The 21,736-nt window shown below is 34.4% G+C and overlaps 2 protein-coding genes across 6 annotated transcripts in view; one reads left to right on the top strand and one right to left on the bottom strand.

The window, feature by feature from the left end:
- The window catches only part of LOC122341083 (cingulin-like protein 1), a 33,655-nt gene extending 31,931 nt beyond the window's left edge, over positions 1-1,724 (top strand). For all 3 annotated transcript variants that reach the window (XM_043234415.1, XM_043234416.1, XM_043234417.1), the window contains one exon: positions 1,155-1,724. In XM_043234415.1, coding sequence (XP_043090350.1) covers positions 1,155-1,290 — 136 coding nt within the window. In that variant the 3' untranslated portion in view covers positions 1,291-1,724. The remainder of the gene's footprint in view (positions 1-1,154) is intronic.
- Positions 1,725-4,870: 3,146 nt separating this feature from the next.
- Positions 4,871-21,736, bottom strand: part of rab27b (RAB27B, member RAS oncogene family) — a 28,434-nt gene continuing 11,568 nt past the window's right edge. The window contains exons 1-6 of one of the 3 annotated variants that reach the window (XM_043234216.1): positions 19,178-19,290; positions 11,571-11,742; positions 8,714-8,799; positions 7,678-7,781; positions 7,011-7,134; positions 4,873-5,720 (exon numbers count right to left, since the gene is read on the bottom strand). In XM_043234216.1, coding sequence (XP_043090151.1) covers positions 5,537-5,720; positions 7,011-7,134; positions 7,678-7,781; positions 8,714-8,799; positions 11,571-11,723 — 651 coding nt within the window. In that variant the 5' untranslated portion in view covers positions 11,724-11,742; positions 19,178-19,290 and the 3' untranslated portion in view covers positions 4,873-5,536. Of the gene's footprint in view, positions 5,721-7,010; positions 7,135-7,677; positions 7,782-8,713; positions 8,800-8,878; positions 9,263-11,570; positions 11,743-19,177; positions 19,291-21,736 lie in introns of those variants that run through there. The other 2 variants (XM_043234217.1, XM_043234215.1) reach the window with 2 other exon arrangements.

Consider the following 21,736-nt stretch of genomic DNA (forward strand, 5'->3'; position numbering starts at 1 on the left):
CTCACACACATACACACTGCACACACATACATTTGTATATTTATACATGTTTATGTATTTTTATTTGTGTGTGTGCATATAGTTTTATTTGTAGAAATATATGATGTGTGTGTATGTATGTGCGTGTATATATATATTTTATATACATTTTAGATGCGTGTATATATAACAAATACACACATACACACACACACACACACACACACACACACACACACACTCACACACACACACTCACACACACAAACTCACACTCACACTCACACACACACACACTCACACTCTCTCACACACACACAAACTCACTCACACACACACACACTCTCTCTCCCACATACACACACACATGCACACACACACTCATAAACACACACACTCACACACTCTCTCACACACATACACACTGCACACACATACATTTGTATATTTATACATGTTTATGTATTTTTATTTGTGTGTGTGCATATATTTTATTTGTAGAAATATATGATGTGTGTGTATGTATGTGTGTGTATATATATATTTTATATACATTTTAGATGCGTGTATATATAATAAAACACACATACACACACACACACACACACACACACACACACACACACACACACACACACACACACACACACACACTCACACTCACACTCACACACACACTCACACTCTCACACACACACAAACTCACTCACACACACACACACTCTCTCTCTCCCACATACACACACACATGCATGCACACACACACTCATAAACACACACACTCACACACACTCTCTCACACACATACACACTGCACACACATACATTTGTATATTTATACATGTTTATGTATTTTTATTTGTGTGTGTGCATATATTTTTATTTGTAGAAATATATGATGTGTGTGTATGTATGTGTGTGTATATATATATTTTATATACATTTTAGATGCGTGTATATATAACAAATACACACACACACACACACACACACATATATATATATATATATATATTACATAAACAGAAACTTTTATTTTGTACACAGTTAATTGAGTGCCCTAGAATACGTCGTATCATTGTGTTAATAAATATGTTTTATTTCTAAATTAAATAAGAACACACACAAACGTACCTCCATTTTTACAAGTCCGGTGTTGGTTCACGTTCACGCAGGAGGAAAGAGTCCAGACAAACTCTGGAGAGCCTGAAGCTGAACCTCAGCGAGGAGGAAGAAGAAGAGGAGGAGGATGAAGGGGAGAAGCAGCAGAGCGACTCCAAACCCACAGAGAAGCAGATCACTCAGGTGTGAACGGGACCCTCACACGCCAAAGACTCGAACCGAACCCACTCGAGGAACAGGAAGTGCAGGGAAGCGGTTTCCTGTGGACTGTCGCTCTTCGTTCACTGCCGGATCTGGTTTAGTGCGGTTTACAGTAAGCTATCTCTCTCTCTCTCTCTCTCTCTCTCTCTCCGCTCTCTTTCTGTTGTTGTTTTCCGTTCGATCAGCTGTTTACATGAATGTAATATGAATGTAATGGAGATGTTGTATGAGTTGAGCTGATGAAGTGTTGTGCGGCTGACTCCGGACCTGTGCTGATGTCAGGTTTTTAGGGAATCCTCTTTATTAAGTGTTAATGAACGCTGCGTGTTTCTGAAATACTGCAGCGCTTTCTGCTCCAGGGTCTTCGCGTGTACTTCAGGTTCATGTGCAACTACCGATGGTAATAAAATATTATAAACCAAGCATCGTTTTTGGACTTTTGGTTTATGACTTTAATTGTCGACCGTCCGCGAATCACATTAACATTACACACTCGTTCAGTTTCTTTAGTTTGTCTCGCAATTAAGAGAATACAAATTAAATTAATTAGGAGAATGTCATGTTTTAAATATGTTAAAAAAATATATATTTTTTTAATTACACTGATAAAGGACAAGTCTGGGCTGTTTTTGATTTAATTTTTTTAATTTTATTTTTTTCCTCTGGACAAAATATATATTTAAATATGTGTTCTATGCATTAATAGATTTTGTAATTCAAATATATATTGTTTCAACCGTTATTTAACATTGGATTTTAAAATGTGCATATTTCAAAACTTAAATTAATTCTTACAATGAAATACGTTTTGGTTTTCGAAACAATTTTCCTGAACGCCCAAATCCACTAGAATTTAACAATAATACTGTTTTTTGTTTTTTTTTGTTTTAAATATATTTACGTGAATATATTTTGAAAATATATTTAAAACATTGAAAAATATAATGACTAAAGCGTATGCTACATACAGTGTTATAATCAGTAAGGCTTAATATATTTTTGAAATTAAAAAGACTTAAACACTAGTCTTTATTCTTTTGGGGTTGTTATTCTTTTCAATAATGTGATTTCTTGGAATTAAATATGTGGCTTTTATTTTTATTAGAGATGTCAAGATTTTTGTTTACATGCTATATGTATGTGTATCGTGTGCGTTTATAATGTATATATTTTGAAAATATTTGCATGTATTTACATTTATATTTTAGATCTTATAAATACATAAACATTTATCTTATCTCATATATATATATATATATATATATATATATATATATATATATATATATAAACACAGTAATACACATTCTAAAAAACTTAAACTGTTTTTAAATTGTCTATCTTTTCAAAAAATGTTTTACAGATGGATGGAGAAATTATTTAACATATATTTTTAAACACATTTTGTCTATGCATTTAAAAACTGTGTATATTCATCGTTCACAAATGGACCATTCAAACTCGAGATCTTTTTTTTTCCTCTTTATTCTTTAGTAACATGTTGCACGCATAACAAAAAATAAACGCTCTCAAAGGAAACCGAAGAGTTTATTTTCTTTTTTTTTTTTTTTTTTTTTTTTTACCAGTCGTGTTATTTTCTGTTTTCTTCTATACTGTGATGCAGTAAAAGAGCTTACAGGGCAGCGTTTCATTGGTCAGTAGATCTTTACAGGCACGAGGAGAGAAAATCCTTCAATGTAAACTTCAAGAGAACAACATCACTGGTCAGAAAGCCATTCCTGAAACCACACGAGGTACTAAACCAGTAAAACACCAAAGCGAGAGCCGCGGCTCAGTTCAAGGCCAAGCAGGATTCAGGAGAAACACGATGCAGCGCTCCAGAGATTGTCGCCCGTCACACACTCCATGCTCGACCGCGTGGTTATGGCACACCATGAGTTTGGCACCAGAGGACGGAAATCAAACCGAACGGCACAGAAATAACCCCAGAAACTCGCCAGACAAAAACAAGATGTTTTGCATTAAGAAAATGAAGTCTGTTTTAAGGGGAGAGATTTTTTTTTGGATTGTAATTTCACAAATGTGTGGAGAAAATAAGAAAGAAAAGAATTGTGATTTATACATGCGTAATATTAATGCTGTCTTTAGCCGATTTAAATGTATTATATATATAATTATTATATATATATATAATATATATATATATATATATATATATATATATATATATATATATATATATATATATATATATATATATATATATATATATATATATATATATATATATATATATATATATATATATATATATATATATATATATATATATATATATATATATATATATATATATATATATATGCTGTAACACAGTAATGAAAAATGCTAAAAAATTAAAATAATTTGTAATTAAAATAATTGAATTGAATTTACGGTGAAATATGATGTACATGTTTTCATAAAAAAAAATTCTTAAAAAAAACAAATTACGATAAAATGTTTTTTTTTATGAGGGGAGAATGAAAAAAATTACATAGAAGAGCGTGTAGATGTATTTTTGTAAACTGTTATGAAAACATTTGAATTTAGTGTAAAAATACGGCTGGATATTTTTTCCTAATATTTAAAATCTATTTTACCCTAAAACTCAGGACCAACATGTGTTTGCAATGCAGTCTTAAAAATGCAATAATGAAATATTAAAAAAATTATTTAAAAAAATTAAAATACTAGATCACAGTAAGGAGAGATTAAATCATCTGCGTAAAGTAAAGCATTTATACGCTTACAGTAGTGATCATCATTACTGTCATGAATGTAATGTATGTCACGACGTAAAACATCCTAATGATTGAATGATGAATTTAGGGTGAAATATGATGACGTGTTTTTAAATTCGACTGAGATATGCATTAATCTGCCTGTATATTCCATGTTTCCCAGTTTATTCATTCTGTACTTACAGATGCATTAAAAGACAGAACTAGCCGTGGGTTTCTTTCAGAGCGCACAGATGTTTCAGACGTGAATCTGCCACGTTCATGCTTCCAGTTTGTCCAGAGCTCATGGACATCGTGCATGCAGAGACACAAACACCCAAACGCTCACAAGCTCATGCACGCACACACACACACACACACACACACACACACACACACACACACACACACACTCACTCACTCTGACAGCAGCGAGTAGTGTTACACACACCAGAGCCCTCTCATCACCACACACACCACCCGACAACAGGGGTTTATTTCATCAAAAATACAGTAAAAATTATTACATATTTTTACTGTTCAATAGAATTGTTTTCTCTGTGGATGTGTGTTAAAAGTTTAATTTATTTCTGTGATTTTCAGCATCATTACTGCAGTCTTCAGCGTCACATGATCTTCAGAAATCAGAATAATACACTGATTTACTGATCGGCAAACATTTCTGATTATTATCAATGTTGCAAACAGTTGCGCTGCACAATATTTCTGTGGAAATATTATATATATATATATATATATAATGTGTATATATACACTCTGTAAAGAAAAAAAAAAGGATGCATTAAATTGCTGAACTAATGCAATTGCAACATTTAAATGAATAATATATGTATACAATAAATAACTAAATAAGATACATACATTTTACATAATAGTTACTAATAATATTACACATCAAAATAAAGGGGGAAAATGTAAAATACAATAAAAATGTTGGCTTTTATCCAGGGAAACCTGAATAGAAAAGAACAGCATTTATTTGAAACAGGAATAAATGTCTTTATTATCACTTTTTGATGCATGTTATGTAATAAAGATTTTTTTCCTTTTATAATTTTTTACTTACTAAAAGAATGGTATATCACAAAAATACAGTGCAGCACAACTGTTTTCAGCATTGATAGTAATCAGAAAAGTTTGCCGATCAGTAAATCAGTGTATTATTCTGATTTCTGAAGATCATGTGACGCTGAAGACTGGAGTAATGATGCTAAAAATCACAGAAATAGATTACACTTTAACACGCATTCACAGAGAAAACAGACGTTCATAATTTTTACTGTATTTTTAACCAAATAAATGCAGCCTTAGTGAGCAGAAGAAAAACTAAAAACGAATAATAATCCCAACCTTCTGCCCGGTACTGTGTTTGTGTTTGTATGTACATTCATTGAGACGACGAGTGTCCACCTGGAGATCTTGATATGCTGACAGAACAATCAGGGCAGTAGCACAGCTCACACACACACACACACACACACGCACACGCTCTAACACGCACACTTCTTCTCGATGACCGCCGGCGCGTCCAGCTTGCTGCTGTCTGTGTTGTGTGTGTCCGCCGCCGGTTTGTCCACACACTGCTCCATGCGCTTCATCACCAGATCCAGCAGAGTGACCACGGCCTTGTCCACCTCCGCGCCGGTCGCAGCGCTCGTCTCGAAGTAGGGAATTCTGGGAAAGAGGAGAACGAGACACACGTCAGAGGAAGTCCGTACACACACACACACACACACACGGGTCAAAGCATAAATAAAATGTCAATATTTGGTTGAAATATCGTTACATTATCATTGAGTGTAACACAATACTTTTGTAAAGGTTTAAAGAACATGCTTATGCTGATAAGAATAAAGAAGTATATTCAATATTTTTGAGTAAAAATCTTATTGACAAACGGACAAAACATAGGATAGTGGCAAGTTTAAAAAAAAGAATTAGTATTTGGGGTGAAAGTAATTTATCTTTTAATTTGTTATCAATAGATTGTTGTTGAAAATAAGTGACGGTCAACGAGGAGAAGTGTGTGTGTTAGAGTCTCACACACACATCTACACACACTCTCAAACACACACACACACACACACACTTACTCTCTCAATCACACACACACACACACCAACACGCACTCTCAAACACACACACACACACACTTACTCTCTCAAACACACACTCACACACACTTACTCTCTCAAACACAAACACACACACACTCTCATTCTCACAGAACCACCCACCCACCGCACTCTGAAACACACTCTCTCTCTCACACACACACACACACCTACACGCACTCAAACACTCACACACACATACACTCACTCTCAAACACACACACACACACACACTCACTCACTCTCAAACACACACTCACACACACTTACTCTCTCAAACACACACTCACACACACTTACTCTCTCAAACACAAACACACACACACTCTCATTCTCACAGAACCACCCACCCACCGCACTCTGAAACACACACACTCTCTCTCTCACACACACACACACACCTACACGCACTCAAACACTCACACACACATACACTCACTCTCAAACACACACACACACACACACACACTCACTCACTCTCAAACACACACTCACACACACTTACTCTCTCAAACACACACTCACACACACTTACTCTCTCAAACACACACTCACACACACTTACTCTCTCAAACACAAACACACACACACTCTCATTCTCACAGAACCACCCACCCACCGCACTCTGAAACACACACACTCTCTCTCTCACACACACACACACACCTACACGCACTCAAACACTCACACACACATACACTCACTCTCAAACACACACACACACACACTCACTCTCAAACACTCACACACTGTCACACACTCTCTCACACACACACTCTCAAACACACACACACTCACTCTCTCTCTCTCTCTGTCTCTCTCTCTCTCACACACACACACACACACTCACCCGTATTTGTCTGCTAGTTCCTTTGCTTGTTTCTCCTGGACTTCTCTCTGGTCGTTCAGATCAGCTTTATTACCCACAAGAACAATATCTGGATTCTCACAATACGCATTAGCCTGGAGCTGACCTACACACACACACACACACACACACACACACACACACACACAGAGGAAAATAAGACAAAGAAGAGAAACATCATTAGAAAGAGGAAGAAGACAACACGGGGAATACAGAAAATAAGAGAAAGCATAAAAAGAAAATAAAGCACAGGAAAACAAGAGGAAGAGGAAGACAATGACAGAAGAAGAGGACAAGAAACAGCAAAGAGAGAAACAGGAAGCAGAAGAAGAGGGTGTGGAAAAGTAAAAGAGGAAAAGAAATGGAAAGAATGGGAAGAATAAGACAAAATAAGAGGACGAGGGAAGGAAAGAAGCAAGAGAAGAAATAATAGGAAGAAGAAAGAAAAGAGAAAGAAGGTCAGGAAGAGAAAAACGTGAAGAATAAGATCAATAAAGAAGAAGAAGAAGCACAGTAAACCAGAAGCTGGTTAGTAGTGTGTGGAAGTTAACCGTTTCCACGGAGCAGACGAGCGTCAGAAAGAGTGATATTATAAGAATATAACGAGACACCAGTAATTAATAAAGTTTCCCGGCCTGCGGTCACTCACTCATCCAGTTCCTGACGTTGAGGAAACTCTGCTGACTCGTCAGATCAAACATGAGCAGAAATCCCATCGCATCCCTGAAGAACGCCGTGGTCAAACTCCTGAACCTGAGCCGGAGAACAAAGAGCAGTGTCTGGTCATCATCTCACACACACACACACACACACATTAATAAATAATAACGACAATAGCACAGTATGTATAGTGAAAAATAAATGCTAAAAAAACAAGAGTGCACCTAACACAACTATTGTCTAGTGAGTAAAAATAAATAAGATCGATAAAAATGATAGAATTATACTAAAATACATCCAAAAATATATTAAAACAAAACAAATAAAAAAGCAATACATTAAAATAATTAGATTGAAATAAATAACTAATACATTTAACAGTACACTACTCTAGTGAGTAAAATAAGCGAATTAAAAATGAATAAATAATAACAATATTTAAAACTATTATTTTAAAATGCGTAAAGACTAAAATAATTGATTTAAAACATCAAAATAAGCAAGCAAAATATAAATACAATATAATAATATAATAATCAAATCAAATAAATAATAATAATAATGTTTACATATTTTTAAAATGTAGTTTATTTGCTAAAAGGAGATCTGAAAAACAAACAGGTTTATTAGTTAACATGAGCTGAAGCATTTACTGATGCATTATTAAAATCACAAGTTGTTTTTGTAAACATTAGTTCATGCACTATGAACTGACGGGAATGTATTAGTAACAAAAGATGAGCAAATACTGTAATAAATGTATCGTTGGTTTTATATTCACGTTAGTTAAGACATTCTTGTAAAGCGTTACCAAAAAAAATGTTTTATAGCTTTTTGCTATTTTTTAAACTAACCAAAATAACCCGGCTGCAGTTTGACTGAAACTAATGTAACTATTTATCCATTCGAATTTTTTGAAAGTAATTTTGGCAGATAATTTGGTTGATCACATCTGAAGATTGAAAGAGGGACACTTGAATGTGACGATAATGATGATGATGATGATGATGAAGGGCAGAGCGCACCTCTCCTGTCCCGCCGTGTCCCAGAGCTGCAGGTGAACCTTAAACGTCTTCCCCGTCGTTCCATTGGGGCTGTTCGTCGTATAAACCTGAAGAAGAACAACAAGAGCCTCAGAGATCAGCTCGAGGTCACACTGAAAACACCAAACTCCATTCAGACTGCTGTACTTCTGCTCGCTTCAGCTCAAAAGATGATGGTATTGATCTGCCTGAGCCGCACTGCATGCTGGGATTGATGCTTTCATCTCACTGTCTTCCTGCCCGCTTCATCGGTGACATTTAAAGACTCCCCGAAGGAAAAAGACCAGAAAAATTAAAACAAAACGGGATTTTTTTTGCGTCACACTAAATGGACAAATATATTATAATAAAAAAACGAACAGATAAACAGATAAATAAGCAAGAAGAGTCGTAAAGCAAAAGAAAGAGAATGAAAAACGAACATCAAATTAATCAAGTAACTAAATAATGATGTGCTTTCAGTGGGAAACATATTACAGTAAAAAATAAAAAGCAGAAAAAGCTAATGTAAAAAATTAAATAGAAATTAAATAAATAAACAAACAAACAAAAATGAAATAATCTATAAGGTGTTGCAGACGGAAAAAGAAAAATGTAAAAAATGTAAAAAAATAAACCGGATAAATAAGTGCAAAGGGAAAGAAGGGAAATAAAAATTAGACCAGATAAGAACAGTCCTAAAGTAAGCAGAATGGGATAATGTAAAGTAAATTCAACCCAAAAATATTGAATAAATAAATACACATCCAGTACTACATAATCACGTGCTTACGGAAGAAAAAAAAAATTACAGTAAAAATTTTTTTAAAAAAGTGAATAGGAGTGAGTAGGAAAAAAAGATCATGTAATTTTAAATAATACTACTCTGAAAGACGCTGCAGACGCCTGCCACTAAATAATCATGTGGTAACATGGGAAACGGGTCTGTAGAAGGCCGTGTTTATGGGTGGTATGAGATTGTGTTTATACTGCTGGAGAACAGCCGAGGATTGTTCCTGACATCAAGTGAGTGTGGGATTCTGAGCTCGGATGATTCAGTTCAGGCCTCATTCTCATTATCGATCTTTTCCAGATCTGCGCAGGCTCGTTTAGTGGGTGGAAACACGCTTTGAACGTCCTCACACACACACACACACACACACACACTGAAGAGCCGGTGGTCTCGTGTTACCGTGAATCATGAACAATCATTTCATCCGAAACTCTCCAAACACTGTCAAAGTGAAATTATATATATATATATATATATATATATATAAAATTCTGTAGTTTTTACAAAACTATAAACACATTTACGGTAAAAAAAACTGTAAATAAAACTGCCATTTGCAAATAAAAACAACGCACACTGCTATTAAAACCTGTTTTGGACCTTTAACATACTGACATACGTGAAGAACCAGCTCCACAAAGGTAGCTCCGCCACACTCAGAAGTACACACTAATATACAGAAGGAGTTATTCTAATAATCATAATAGATAACAAAAAACATTAATATTTAAACTGTGGAGTTTAAAATATGGAGTGTCTGGGAATTCTGGGAATAGCAGTATACAGTTTTTATTGTCCTTATTCCTTCTAATTACTTCAGAAAAGTAAAATTAACATTGTACAGTAAAATTAACGTAAATTTTATATGTAAATCTGGTTAGATCTTTTACAGTTTTCCCCTGTATATAGTACGGGAATTTACTGTTAAAACTATTAACAGTTTTGTTCTGTAGTGTTTTACAAGATTTTACCGTTAAAATTTTTAGAGTGTGTACATATATATATATATATATATATATATATATATGTATGTATACACATATACATATATATACATATACATATATATACACATATATATATGTATATATATATATATATATATATACATATATATATATATATATATATATATATACACATATATATATACACATACATATATACACATACATATATATATATATATATACACATACATACATATATATATATATATATATATATATACACATACATACATATATATATATATATATATATATATATATATATATATATATATATATATATATATATATACATATACATACATATATACATATATACATACATATATATATCAAAGATGTCAAAAGAAAGTGTTTTTGTCCATAAAAAGCATATTAAACATAGACTTTTATTAATATATTAAAATATATAAAAGAATGAGACACAGAATATATTGATACAGAATATACCATTCAATCCAAGATTACATTTTCTACTAGGATTACATGAATTAATTCAGTCGTGTTTAAATGGTCACTAAACGTTTGCCTTGAAATAAGCGCAAGCCAAACAGCAGTGCTGCAATTACCATATTTCTAAACTGCGTAGAATATTAAATATCGTTAAATATTTATCAGATCACGGAAGGTCTCCCCTTCAAACCATACAAGGGTATCGACGGCTTTAGTTAATCATGCTATAGTTGTTAATTGATGACTATAAAAAAAGATAGACGTTTATGAAGCACGGTAGGAAGCTCTGGCTCAAGCTCCGCCCACTTTCCGGTTCAGTGATTGTTCCAGATACAAATACTGGCTTCTCTGGTCTGAAGTCAGCTCAGATGTGCTCGCTTGCTCTTTTAGCGCTGCTGGAGCGTGTGAAGTCCATTGTGTCTGGCTCTTCACACTTTATGATCCACATCAATAAACTTTATCACCCTCACACACTCTCTCTCGCACTCACACACACACACACACACACACTCTGACTTATGAGCCAATTATGTGAGGATAGAGGGCCGAACTCGCAGGAAACATCAAAGCTCGTAACTCAGCCGTCCGGCCCACAGACACTAACCACTCTCTTTTCCCTGAAATCGATGCCCACGGTGGTGATGAATTTGGGGTTGAACTTGTTGTCGGTGTAGCGGTAGAGGAAGGTGGTCTTGCCCACTCCGGAGTCCCCGAGAGCCAGGAGTTTGATCAGATAGTCGTAATCTCCATCGGTCATAGTGCTGCTGGAGCTGAACCTGCACAACACACAGCATGAGGATATTACAGGAACGACAACAAATCAATGCAACATACACTGTGAGCATATTGAATCCACCTTGATAAACCAATACTAAAAAAAACACACTAAATATTTTATTCCGCGTGGTTGGCAAAGCAACATTTCTTATTTTAATGTATTTTAACAGTGTATTAAAATAATTGCAACTAGAAGTGAAATAATAATAAACAGGACTTACAGACTCAAAAAAACAAACAAACAAACAAAAAATTACATGAAAATGTATAACAAAACCAAAAAAAAAAAACAGTAAACATAAAAAACTGAACAAAAAAATTAGGAAATCACACGACAAAAAAAAAGTAAGTAAAATAAAAAAACAATTATAATAAATAAATAAGGTACAATCATTGTCAACTTGAAAAGACATATTTATTAAGTTGCTTGTTGAGCAAATATTATGTGTTTTTATAAACACAGATATTTTATGCTATAATAAAAATGTTTAAATATTCATTTTTATTTATTTATATATATATATATATATATATATATATATATACATACACACATATATACACGTGTGTGTGTAGGGTAAATGTATTGAATGTAATGTATACATACATACAATGTGCAATTATATAACTATGCCATCTCTACTCTGTATTAAAAAGCCCCTATTGCTCAACCAGTAACACACATCAAGAGACAGACTGAACAACATCTCAGTGTGACGGAGATGCGTCTCTCTCTCTCTCTTTCTCTCAGAAGGTCTCAGGGTCCAGCTGGCCCCGGGGGCCGTTTCTACATCGCTCAAATAATCTCATTTATACGTGTGGGCCGGAGACGCTGCAGTAAACACATCACGGCCTGCAGCGAACGCTCAGCGCTCACACATTCACTAGAGTTCATCAGAAAGAGATGAATAGAGCTTCATTCATCAGCGAGCGGCTCGTCCAACACATGACCCAGAGCCGCTTCCTCATGATCAGCAGATCTGTGTAGCTCTGTGTCTCTCTCACACACAGCATCATCATCATCGCATATCTCACACCTCACCACCTCCTAAAAATAAAACACGCCACTTCCTGTCTGTGTTCGGCCCCGATTCACCGAATCCCGACGCGCGCATTTCTACAACGTAAGATCTCGTGTTCAGCGCACATTATGACACAAGAATCTGAAGAAAGAAACAAGACGTTATATAGACATTATATATAACAAGACACAAACCCCTCAGTAAAAACCTTCCGAATTTAGATTTAAAACTGCTAAGTTTGGTGTAAGTTCTGCCGAAGTGGAGAAAAAAAGCTCACGGACTTTAAATAAAAAACATTTACCATGTTTTCATGGGGTAAATGTCATATAAGTAAGTGTGAAAATATATATATATATATATATATATATATATATATATATATATATATATTAACAAACACTTCGGTAAAAACGTTCAATATATAGATAGGAATAAAACTGTTAAATTTGTCGAAATGGAGAAAAAAAACGTATAGACTTTATATATAACAATTTTTACCATGTTTTTATAGGGTAAAATGTCATATAAATCAGTGCTAAATATATATACTGTATATAAACAAACCCCTCGGTAACTGAAGTGGAAAAAACCATCTTGGTTATGTAGGTAACCCTCGATCCCTGAAGAAGGGAATAGAGACGTCACGTCGGATATGACCGACAAATTGGGATCTCAAAGTTTTACCATGTTTTTATACGATAAAATAACCCATAAATCATTGTAAATGATATAAAACCTTAAGAATGGGAATAAAACTAAGCTAAGTTTGGTGCATGTAAGTGCTCCTGAAGGGGAGAGCCTCTAAATATATACATTGGTATCATTTTTATCAGTGTGAATGACACAGAAAGAAATAAACCTGCCAAGTTACATACACCAAACATCTGAAATCAAATCTAGCAGTCAGAATCAGAAGACCAACCCAAACCCAGAGGCCGTAGAAGTGTTCAGCGTGTTTATGTTAAATAATGTTGACCGACTAATTGCAGAATGTCACACATCTGTCGTTCAGGGGTTTGGAACGCAAGACAGAAATGTGATACCGATCGATTTCTGTAAAAGGTCGTGTGCATTTAGCCGGAGGGATGATTGGACTCAACGGAAACCAATGCACAAGTCACGTGGAAGACCGTAGCGATATACAAATACAAACTACATATCCCAACAGTACCTAAACGACATATCTTACATACCTGCAAATACAAATGTATAAATACGCATCTACTCTTTCATGTGTGCGTTCACTTGTAAAATGAACCACATGACTTGATGCATTGAGCTTAAATATGTCTTTCTCACATACAATATGATATCTGCATACATAATACATACAACCAAGCATTACTAGCATGCTCGTAATATATTGTGAATTGAAAAACTAGAATAAAATAATTCAAATGCACACTGGCCCTCACATTCCACACACCGGGAAACCAACTGAATTAAAGTAGTTCACCTCTAGACAACAGAGCATTTAATGCTTTAATAAACAGAAGATCAAAAATCTATAATATTTGCGCGCATTTCAAACCGCCGCAATGCATTATGACGCACTCGATTGTGAAATGCATTTTGGTGCGCACGATTACGAATTTTTCTTTTTTTACATGCAACTATAAAAGTGCTTTGTTCAACCTTATACTTGACTTCTTTCACGTCGATCAAAACTGGCTGAGAACAGACCAGTGCAGATAACTTGGCATTTTCAAAAGACAAATCATTTGTTCAGAAGCTGAGACGTCTCAAGTTGAGACCATAAAAAAAAAAAAAAACGAAATTAAAATTCTCGACCGAAGCCGAACAAAAAGAAACCGAACGCCGAATTTTTTCACATATATTTTGCCAATATTTTTCACCACTGAATAAATTAAATAAGCAAAATGTGTTTTTATTGTTTTGTCTAGCTTTTCAAAGAAAAAAAAAAACTAATACGAAACACTTAACGCCAAACATTAAACAAAAACATACCTATAACTACCAACAAAGCATAGTTTAACTTATAATAATCAGACATGTCTTTTTTTTACTGTAGAAATGAATGTAGGCTTTGAAAACATTAAACAATATTACAGATCCCAATCTGAACACTATGTGTGAGTCTTATAATAAATGCATTAATAGAGATGTTGTAATTATTATTATTGTCTAACTTTTCTTATTTTAGCGCAGATTTGAACCTATATTTGATCACATCACGCCATTGTTCCGCATAATTTATTTTACAATCGATTATTCGCTTTTCCGCTATTCACGACCGAACGATTTCTGCCGCCTAACATTCGGTGCATCCCTAATAACAAGCAGCAAGCAGAAGCGGAAAACAAGGGCTAAATCAATTTGCACACAAAAATCCGTTTTTCTGTTGTTGGTAATTGGTTTGCGCCTTAATCAAATAACACTGCACCCGTCCAAGAAGACTGAACAATACATACAGACCGAAGTTTGAACAAAAGAGTCAATGTAATAGAATTCGCGTCTGACCTCAGGCTCGCTGAGCTCTTCGGGCTCTTTCATTCCCATCGGTTCATTAGATTAAACACACACCAGGCTGACGTGGATTCAATGTTGTAGAAACCCGCCTTGTTCTCATGGCATAATCGAACCTCGGTGCGCTTTTTAGCGAGACACGAAACACAAGTGCATATCAACGCAGCTTCCAAAAGAAATGAACACCGGAGGATCCGTGTAAAAGGAAGTTAAAATGGCAGAGTTACATCAACAAATGCGCTTTTATATCAGTTTTTACTCAACACTATCAGGCCTGTTTAGGGTTGGATTTGACGTAGGGCGTATTTCCAATATGACGGAGCGTTAAAAGCATATTTAGCAACAGTCCATGGATATTTGAATTCTGAACCGATGCAATACATACCTTTATCAACGTGCTAGGGTTCACATATTGAATCTGTGTTTTAGTGGCACTTAGTAGGCAGTGAGACGTGTAGTAAGGTACGTAAAAGAGCACAGAGGTACATATTTCTACGAGACCAGGTTGATAGAAACACACACACACACACACACACACACACTCAGTACCGATCAACGTGCTAGGGTTCACATATTGAATCTGTGTTTTAGTGGCACTTAGTGGACAGTGAGACGTGTAGTAAGGTACGTAAAAGAGCACAGAGGTACATATTTCTACGAGACCAGGTTGATAGAAACACACACACGCACACACACACACACACACACACACACTCAGTAGGGTCTCTGTGCGACATCTGTATCTGTGCTGGCAGTGAAGCTGTGGAAAGGTTATCTGTGCTGTGAAGCGCCCTCAGAGGTCGATGTTACACAGGGCCCAAACCGGGCCAGAGACCCCCTGAAAACAACCTCCCATGAGTCCCGTGGCTGACAAACTCTGAAAAACACACGCTGCATTTCCACATTCACTGGAGGTGACGTGTAAAAAGACAAAGTCCTGACGCTGGGCTGCTGCGGCTGGTCGCTAAGGTGTTCTCAATGACTTTTAGCATGTTGATATCAGTGTTATTTTAGGATTGAAACATACTTTTATAGTATTTATTAACTGCATTTTCCATTTTCAGGAAGTTAAGTTAAAACTAGTAGAATTTGTATTAATTTTGCTCTTTGTTTTTGTGCCTTCACGAAATGGTATTTCGATAATATTTTTAGCGATTAACTTAAATTCAGCTCTGCGCCTCACAGAACTGAAAGAGTGAAATGTTTTAGTAATTTTGATAATATCTTTGGATTTAGCTTGAGTAATTTTAGTGTTAGTTTAAAACTAAATACAATTTATAAATGTTGTCTTGGCAGCTAACTGAATATACTATTAGCATTTATTAATATTAGGATTTTTTTGTAGTTTATTAGATTTTTTTGTTTTTAAATATGCCAATGCCAACGTGTTTATTACTGCTTAATTTTAATTTTATTTATTTCAGTACTTGAACCTAAATGAAAAAAATATATATATTTTTTTACTTTTACCATTTTAATTTTTTTTTTTTTTTGGTAAATGCTTATTTAGTTTAGTTTTTTTACTTTTATTTTCATTTACATTTGAGTACTTTTAGTTCTTCAACTCAAACAGTTAAGATATGCTGCCTTGAATAATTAATACACTATTATAGTGTTTATTAATATAACGTTTATCATTTAAGATGTGCGTTTTAAATATGTCTAAAGTGTTCATTTATAGTAACACTGTTAATAAATGTACTACTTAAACCTATATTAAATTGAAAATGTTGTCTTGACAAATAATTGAAATGCAATAAGTTCGTGTTTTTATATTTTATGGATGATATACGGTTTGCTTGGGCGTCTTGAACTGCTTTTAAAAGCATTTATCTGTGAAAGGGAAAGCGTCCGAAGTCGAACTGCTCCGGACGCAAAACAAACAGAAAGTATTTTCGCATTCAAAGCAGATCAGCGGTTTATGCCAGAGACGCTGCTTAATAGGAAAATGAGCTTCAGCTGAACGAAGGGTCAAAGCAGATGACCTTAACAAACAAACTCGATAAACAGAACAGAGACCTCTGACATCTCAACAGATGCTAAACGGATTCAGCAGAGCCCCTTTACAAACATCGGTTCCTGTCAGACGTAACCAGATTGTTTTCATCGGGATACAATGTCTCGTTAACTAATTACAGGAAGTTAATCAAGCCAGTCAGGAATGCCCCAGACAATTCTGGGTAACGCGTGACATTTGATCAGACGAACGCTGACATTTAGACAATTAGACGCGGCAGACGGCGGTTCATTGCACTAGATCACTAAATGTGCCTTTTATCCACGCTTCCATCATCCTAGCGGGTTCTGGATCTTTTACACGGCTGCTCTTTGGACAGACGGAGCATACTGCGCTCTGATTGGCTCGCCACGATGATGTCGTAACAGATCGTTTCACATACATGAGTTCCTTCTGTTCCGCGGCGAAATAAATCACATTGCATGTGTTGAATATTACGGTAAAAAGCAGCAGGATGTGCTCCGGCTGGGAGCAAAGGCTTGTGGGAAAAAAACGACACATGACCAATAATTACAGCATTTAATTTTTTCTACATTTAGTGTTTATATATATATATATATATATATATATATATATACATACATACATATATATATATACATATATATATACATATATATATATATATATATATATATATATATATATATATATATATATATATAGTTTTTATTATTTTTATTTTTTTACACTAAAAAAATAAAACTAATAAAATAGCTAAACTAAATCAAAATGAGATGCCGTTGTCTTGGCAACCATCCGAAAAAAAAAAAAAACTTTTTTGTGGTTTTAATTTTTGTTACTCATTTATATACTATACCTTTAACAAACATTGCAAAAAATACGTCCCCAAATAAAAAAAAAAACACGCACAAGATTTTGAAAATAAAACAAATATGCTAAACTTGTTATTTATGAATAAAATAAATAAAAAAAATGTTTAAAGGTAAATCCTACGGCGTTTAATTTCCTAAAATCTTCTACAGTCATTGTGTAAAAATGCATTTATAATTACAGTTAAATTAAAGTTTGCATCAGATCTCTTCAAAACGTATTTTCCCGTCACCATTTCTTTTCCTTGGTTTGAAGAACACGTTCACAACCTCAAGAACATCTTTCCACTATGAAGAACCTTATTATTTCGGTTCTTCGCGAAACCATCGACCCCGACGGAGAGCCTTTATTTGTTAAGAGGGCGCAGGTCTGGAACGACACGAGAGCAAGTAGATGGATTTCTTTTCTTTAAATCACAAACCGTGAAAGCAGAACAGATCTGGATGACAGCAGCAGCGATCACATGCTCGAGACACACAAAAGACACACTGTGTGAGAGAACGTCTTACGGAGAGACTGCAAATCGGGGTTATTTTCAACTCCTTTCGTCTTCGAGACGTTCGGACATCCACAGCTGACGAGAGCATGCCAATTATATATTACTTTATAAATGATGGTCGCATTAAATCATTCAGTATAAACACACCAACGATATCTAGCATCAAACCTGCTAAGCTTTCATGCATCATATCTCAAAATCCAATACAAAAATTAAACGTTGGGTTTATTATCACACAAAGCATCGTGTGACTGTTATATATCTGCCGTATATCTGCGCTTTCTGTCGTTTTTAGAGGGAAAATATTTTTATTATAAGAGTTAAAAACATTTTTTGGGGCAAAATAGTTAAAGCTGCCAAAACATCTGGGTAGTTATTTTAGACACATTTTATACATCATTTAGATTTTTTTTAAGCGCAATCGTATTTTCTTGCAAAGCGTATTCCGAAAAATAAAGTTTTGCGCTGTAAGCTAAATCAACGGCGGACAATTAAAAAGTAAAAAAAAAGCATCCCGGTTAAACAAGCGGTTATTTCCAGTAAAAGCGCTCCTAAGCGGTGGCTCCAGATCTTACCCTGGTGTTCCTGATGATGATCCGTCTCTCAGACCTGATCCCGGTCCAGATCACCGCTCTCTGGAGGAGAACGCCCGCACCGTTACTACTGAAGGCCTCACACACACACACACGCGGCTGACAGTCATGTGACACTATTAAAGCAGCACAGCAGATCTGTGTTCCTCCAGCACAAACACACACACGAAACCCAGGGTCGTCTTTTTCCCAGAAAGGGCTGCTTAACTTCATGTCATTTATTCAGACAGGGACAATGCACATTAATAGTACATGTATAAAAAAAAAAAAAAAAAAAAAAATATATATATATATATATATATATATATATATATATATATATATATATATATATATATATATATATAAATAAATATATATAAATATATAAATATATATATATATATATATATATATATAAATAAATATATATAAATATATATATATATATATATATATATATACATATATATATATATATATATATATATATATATATATATATATATATATTCAGCCAACATTGGATAATGTTAATGCATTGAACAAACAAATAAATAAAATAAAAGATCATTTATGTCATTTTCTGGGGTTTTTCCGACACGTTTTTATACTTTATACACACGTTTCTATAAAATAAATATGTATTTATTTACAGTTTATTTATTGATCGTAAGCCTGGCTGATCTGAACTGACGATCATTTTTAATTTAAAAATCAGGTTTAATTTTCGCCAATCGAAAGTAAACGAAACCGAACTAATTTTAAAAACGCGATGAACGTCGATGAAAAGATTCAATGTAAGATTCGGTGATAATTAAGGGCTGGTGCATACCCCAAAAATAATAATAAATAAATAAAAAAATAAAAATTATATTTTAATTATAGCCATAATGTGATTTAAATAACTCTCTCGTTATGAACCATCCGGCACGCGTGAAGATCAGACGCAAAAAGATGAAGTATGAAATATTGTATCGGATCCGCCGACTTTGCGCAGAAAAACATAATTTGCGTTTTCTTCATACACGTTTGCAGCGAGACGAAGGTTTCTGGGTGAACTGTGTACTGAAGTGTTGACGTGTGAGCGAGAAGCGGCGAGGCGAGCGTTAATGCGCTGCTCCGCGCGCCGCTGATGCATTCTGGGTAATGAGATCCGGGAGCCTCGGAGGGCATCTTCAGCCCCGTGAACTTAATAAGTGTATCTGGTGAAAGAATCCTTCACTACAGCGCTTCAGAAAAGTGCAAATCAACATGAATCTGATTTATTAGACGCAAAAATAAACTGCAAGGCTGTCAGAAGTATATTACTAATAATAATACGGTTTAATAAAATTACTTTTAAAGGGATTTTCACATGAATGTTGCATGGTATGAGATTAAACTGTTAAAGCCATGCATTAATTTGATCGCCGGTGTTTTTATCATTTATTTGTTCCAGGCATCTCTTCGTGAGTTTAACCCATTTAAATATCTGGGGATTTATAGGAAAAGGAGGATATTCATATGAATACTAAATATCCGTTGCGTGAAACAATTATAAAAAAATATTTAAAAAATAAATAAATAAAAATCGAGCAAAGAATTTCTGAAGCAAATAAATAAATCCTCGTGAGGCACTCGAGCTTAACTTTTAATCGATTGTTAAATTGTTATCAACTCAATTTGATTATTAAAATGAAATTAATCCATTAAAACTGAAAGAAAACATACAGGGCACTATTATTGTGTTAAATAATTGTTGTAGGACTTTTTAATTAATAAACCGTTACAACTAAATCCAGAAATATTTTAACAGATAACACACAACTCACAAAAAAAATAAAAATAAAAATAAAAATAATTTTAAATTGAATTGTTCTAATTTTTTTATATTTTTAATACATTTTAATTAATGTGCATTAAATCACAAAACGGTAACATACTTTCTGAAAAATAAGCCGTTATTATAGTTAAATGTTCAATAAATTATTATAAAGTTGATAAATTATTATTAAAAGTGAAATGGTCAGATTATTAAAACGTGGTCAAATCATTACAACAAAAAAACAGATGAATACAAATGAGTGGAGTGATGAAAAAAATCAGCATCCCTCTGCTTTCTGCTCCAAAAAAAACAAAAAAATACTAGACAACGCTTTTCGTGAGGAACAGACTCTAAATGAAGTTTCTCTGGTGCGTTTTGTCTTCTTCGGAGCTGGAGACCTTCATTATTTGATTTGATTTTAATGCTGTTACAAATACCAGCGGGTTTGGAGGACACGAGGGAAGCTCAGCAGACGAGTTCAGAGTCACGCAGGCCGTATTACAGACGGACCACGGCCTCCGAGGAACGGGGATTTAACTCGATACAGGAGCGTGTGAATCCTCTTAAAACATAAAGACTGTTCTCCATCATGTGCTCCGTCTACAATTCACAATCAGTCGCTCTCCGAGGCTGCTTTATTTGAACAAAAATACACTAAAAACTCTTTTTCTTATTTTCTGTGAACGCGTGTTCAAATGCCATTTATTCCTGTCATAAAAGTTTAATTTTTATTTATTTTTTCCTATACTTTTGAA

This window comes from Puntigrus tetrazona, unplaced genomic scaffold (genome assembly GCF_018831695.1).
Source record: "Puntigrus tetrazona isolate hp1 unplaced genomic scaffold, ASM1883169v1 S000001111, whole genome shotgun sequence".
NCBI lineage: Eukaryota > Metazoa > Chordata > Actinopteri > Cypriniformes > Cyprinidae > Puntigrus > Puntigrus tetrazona.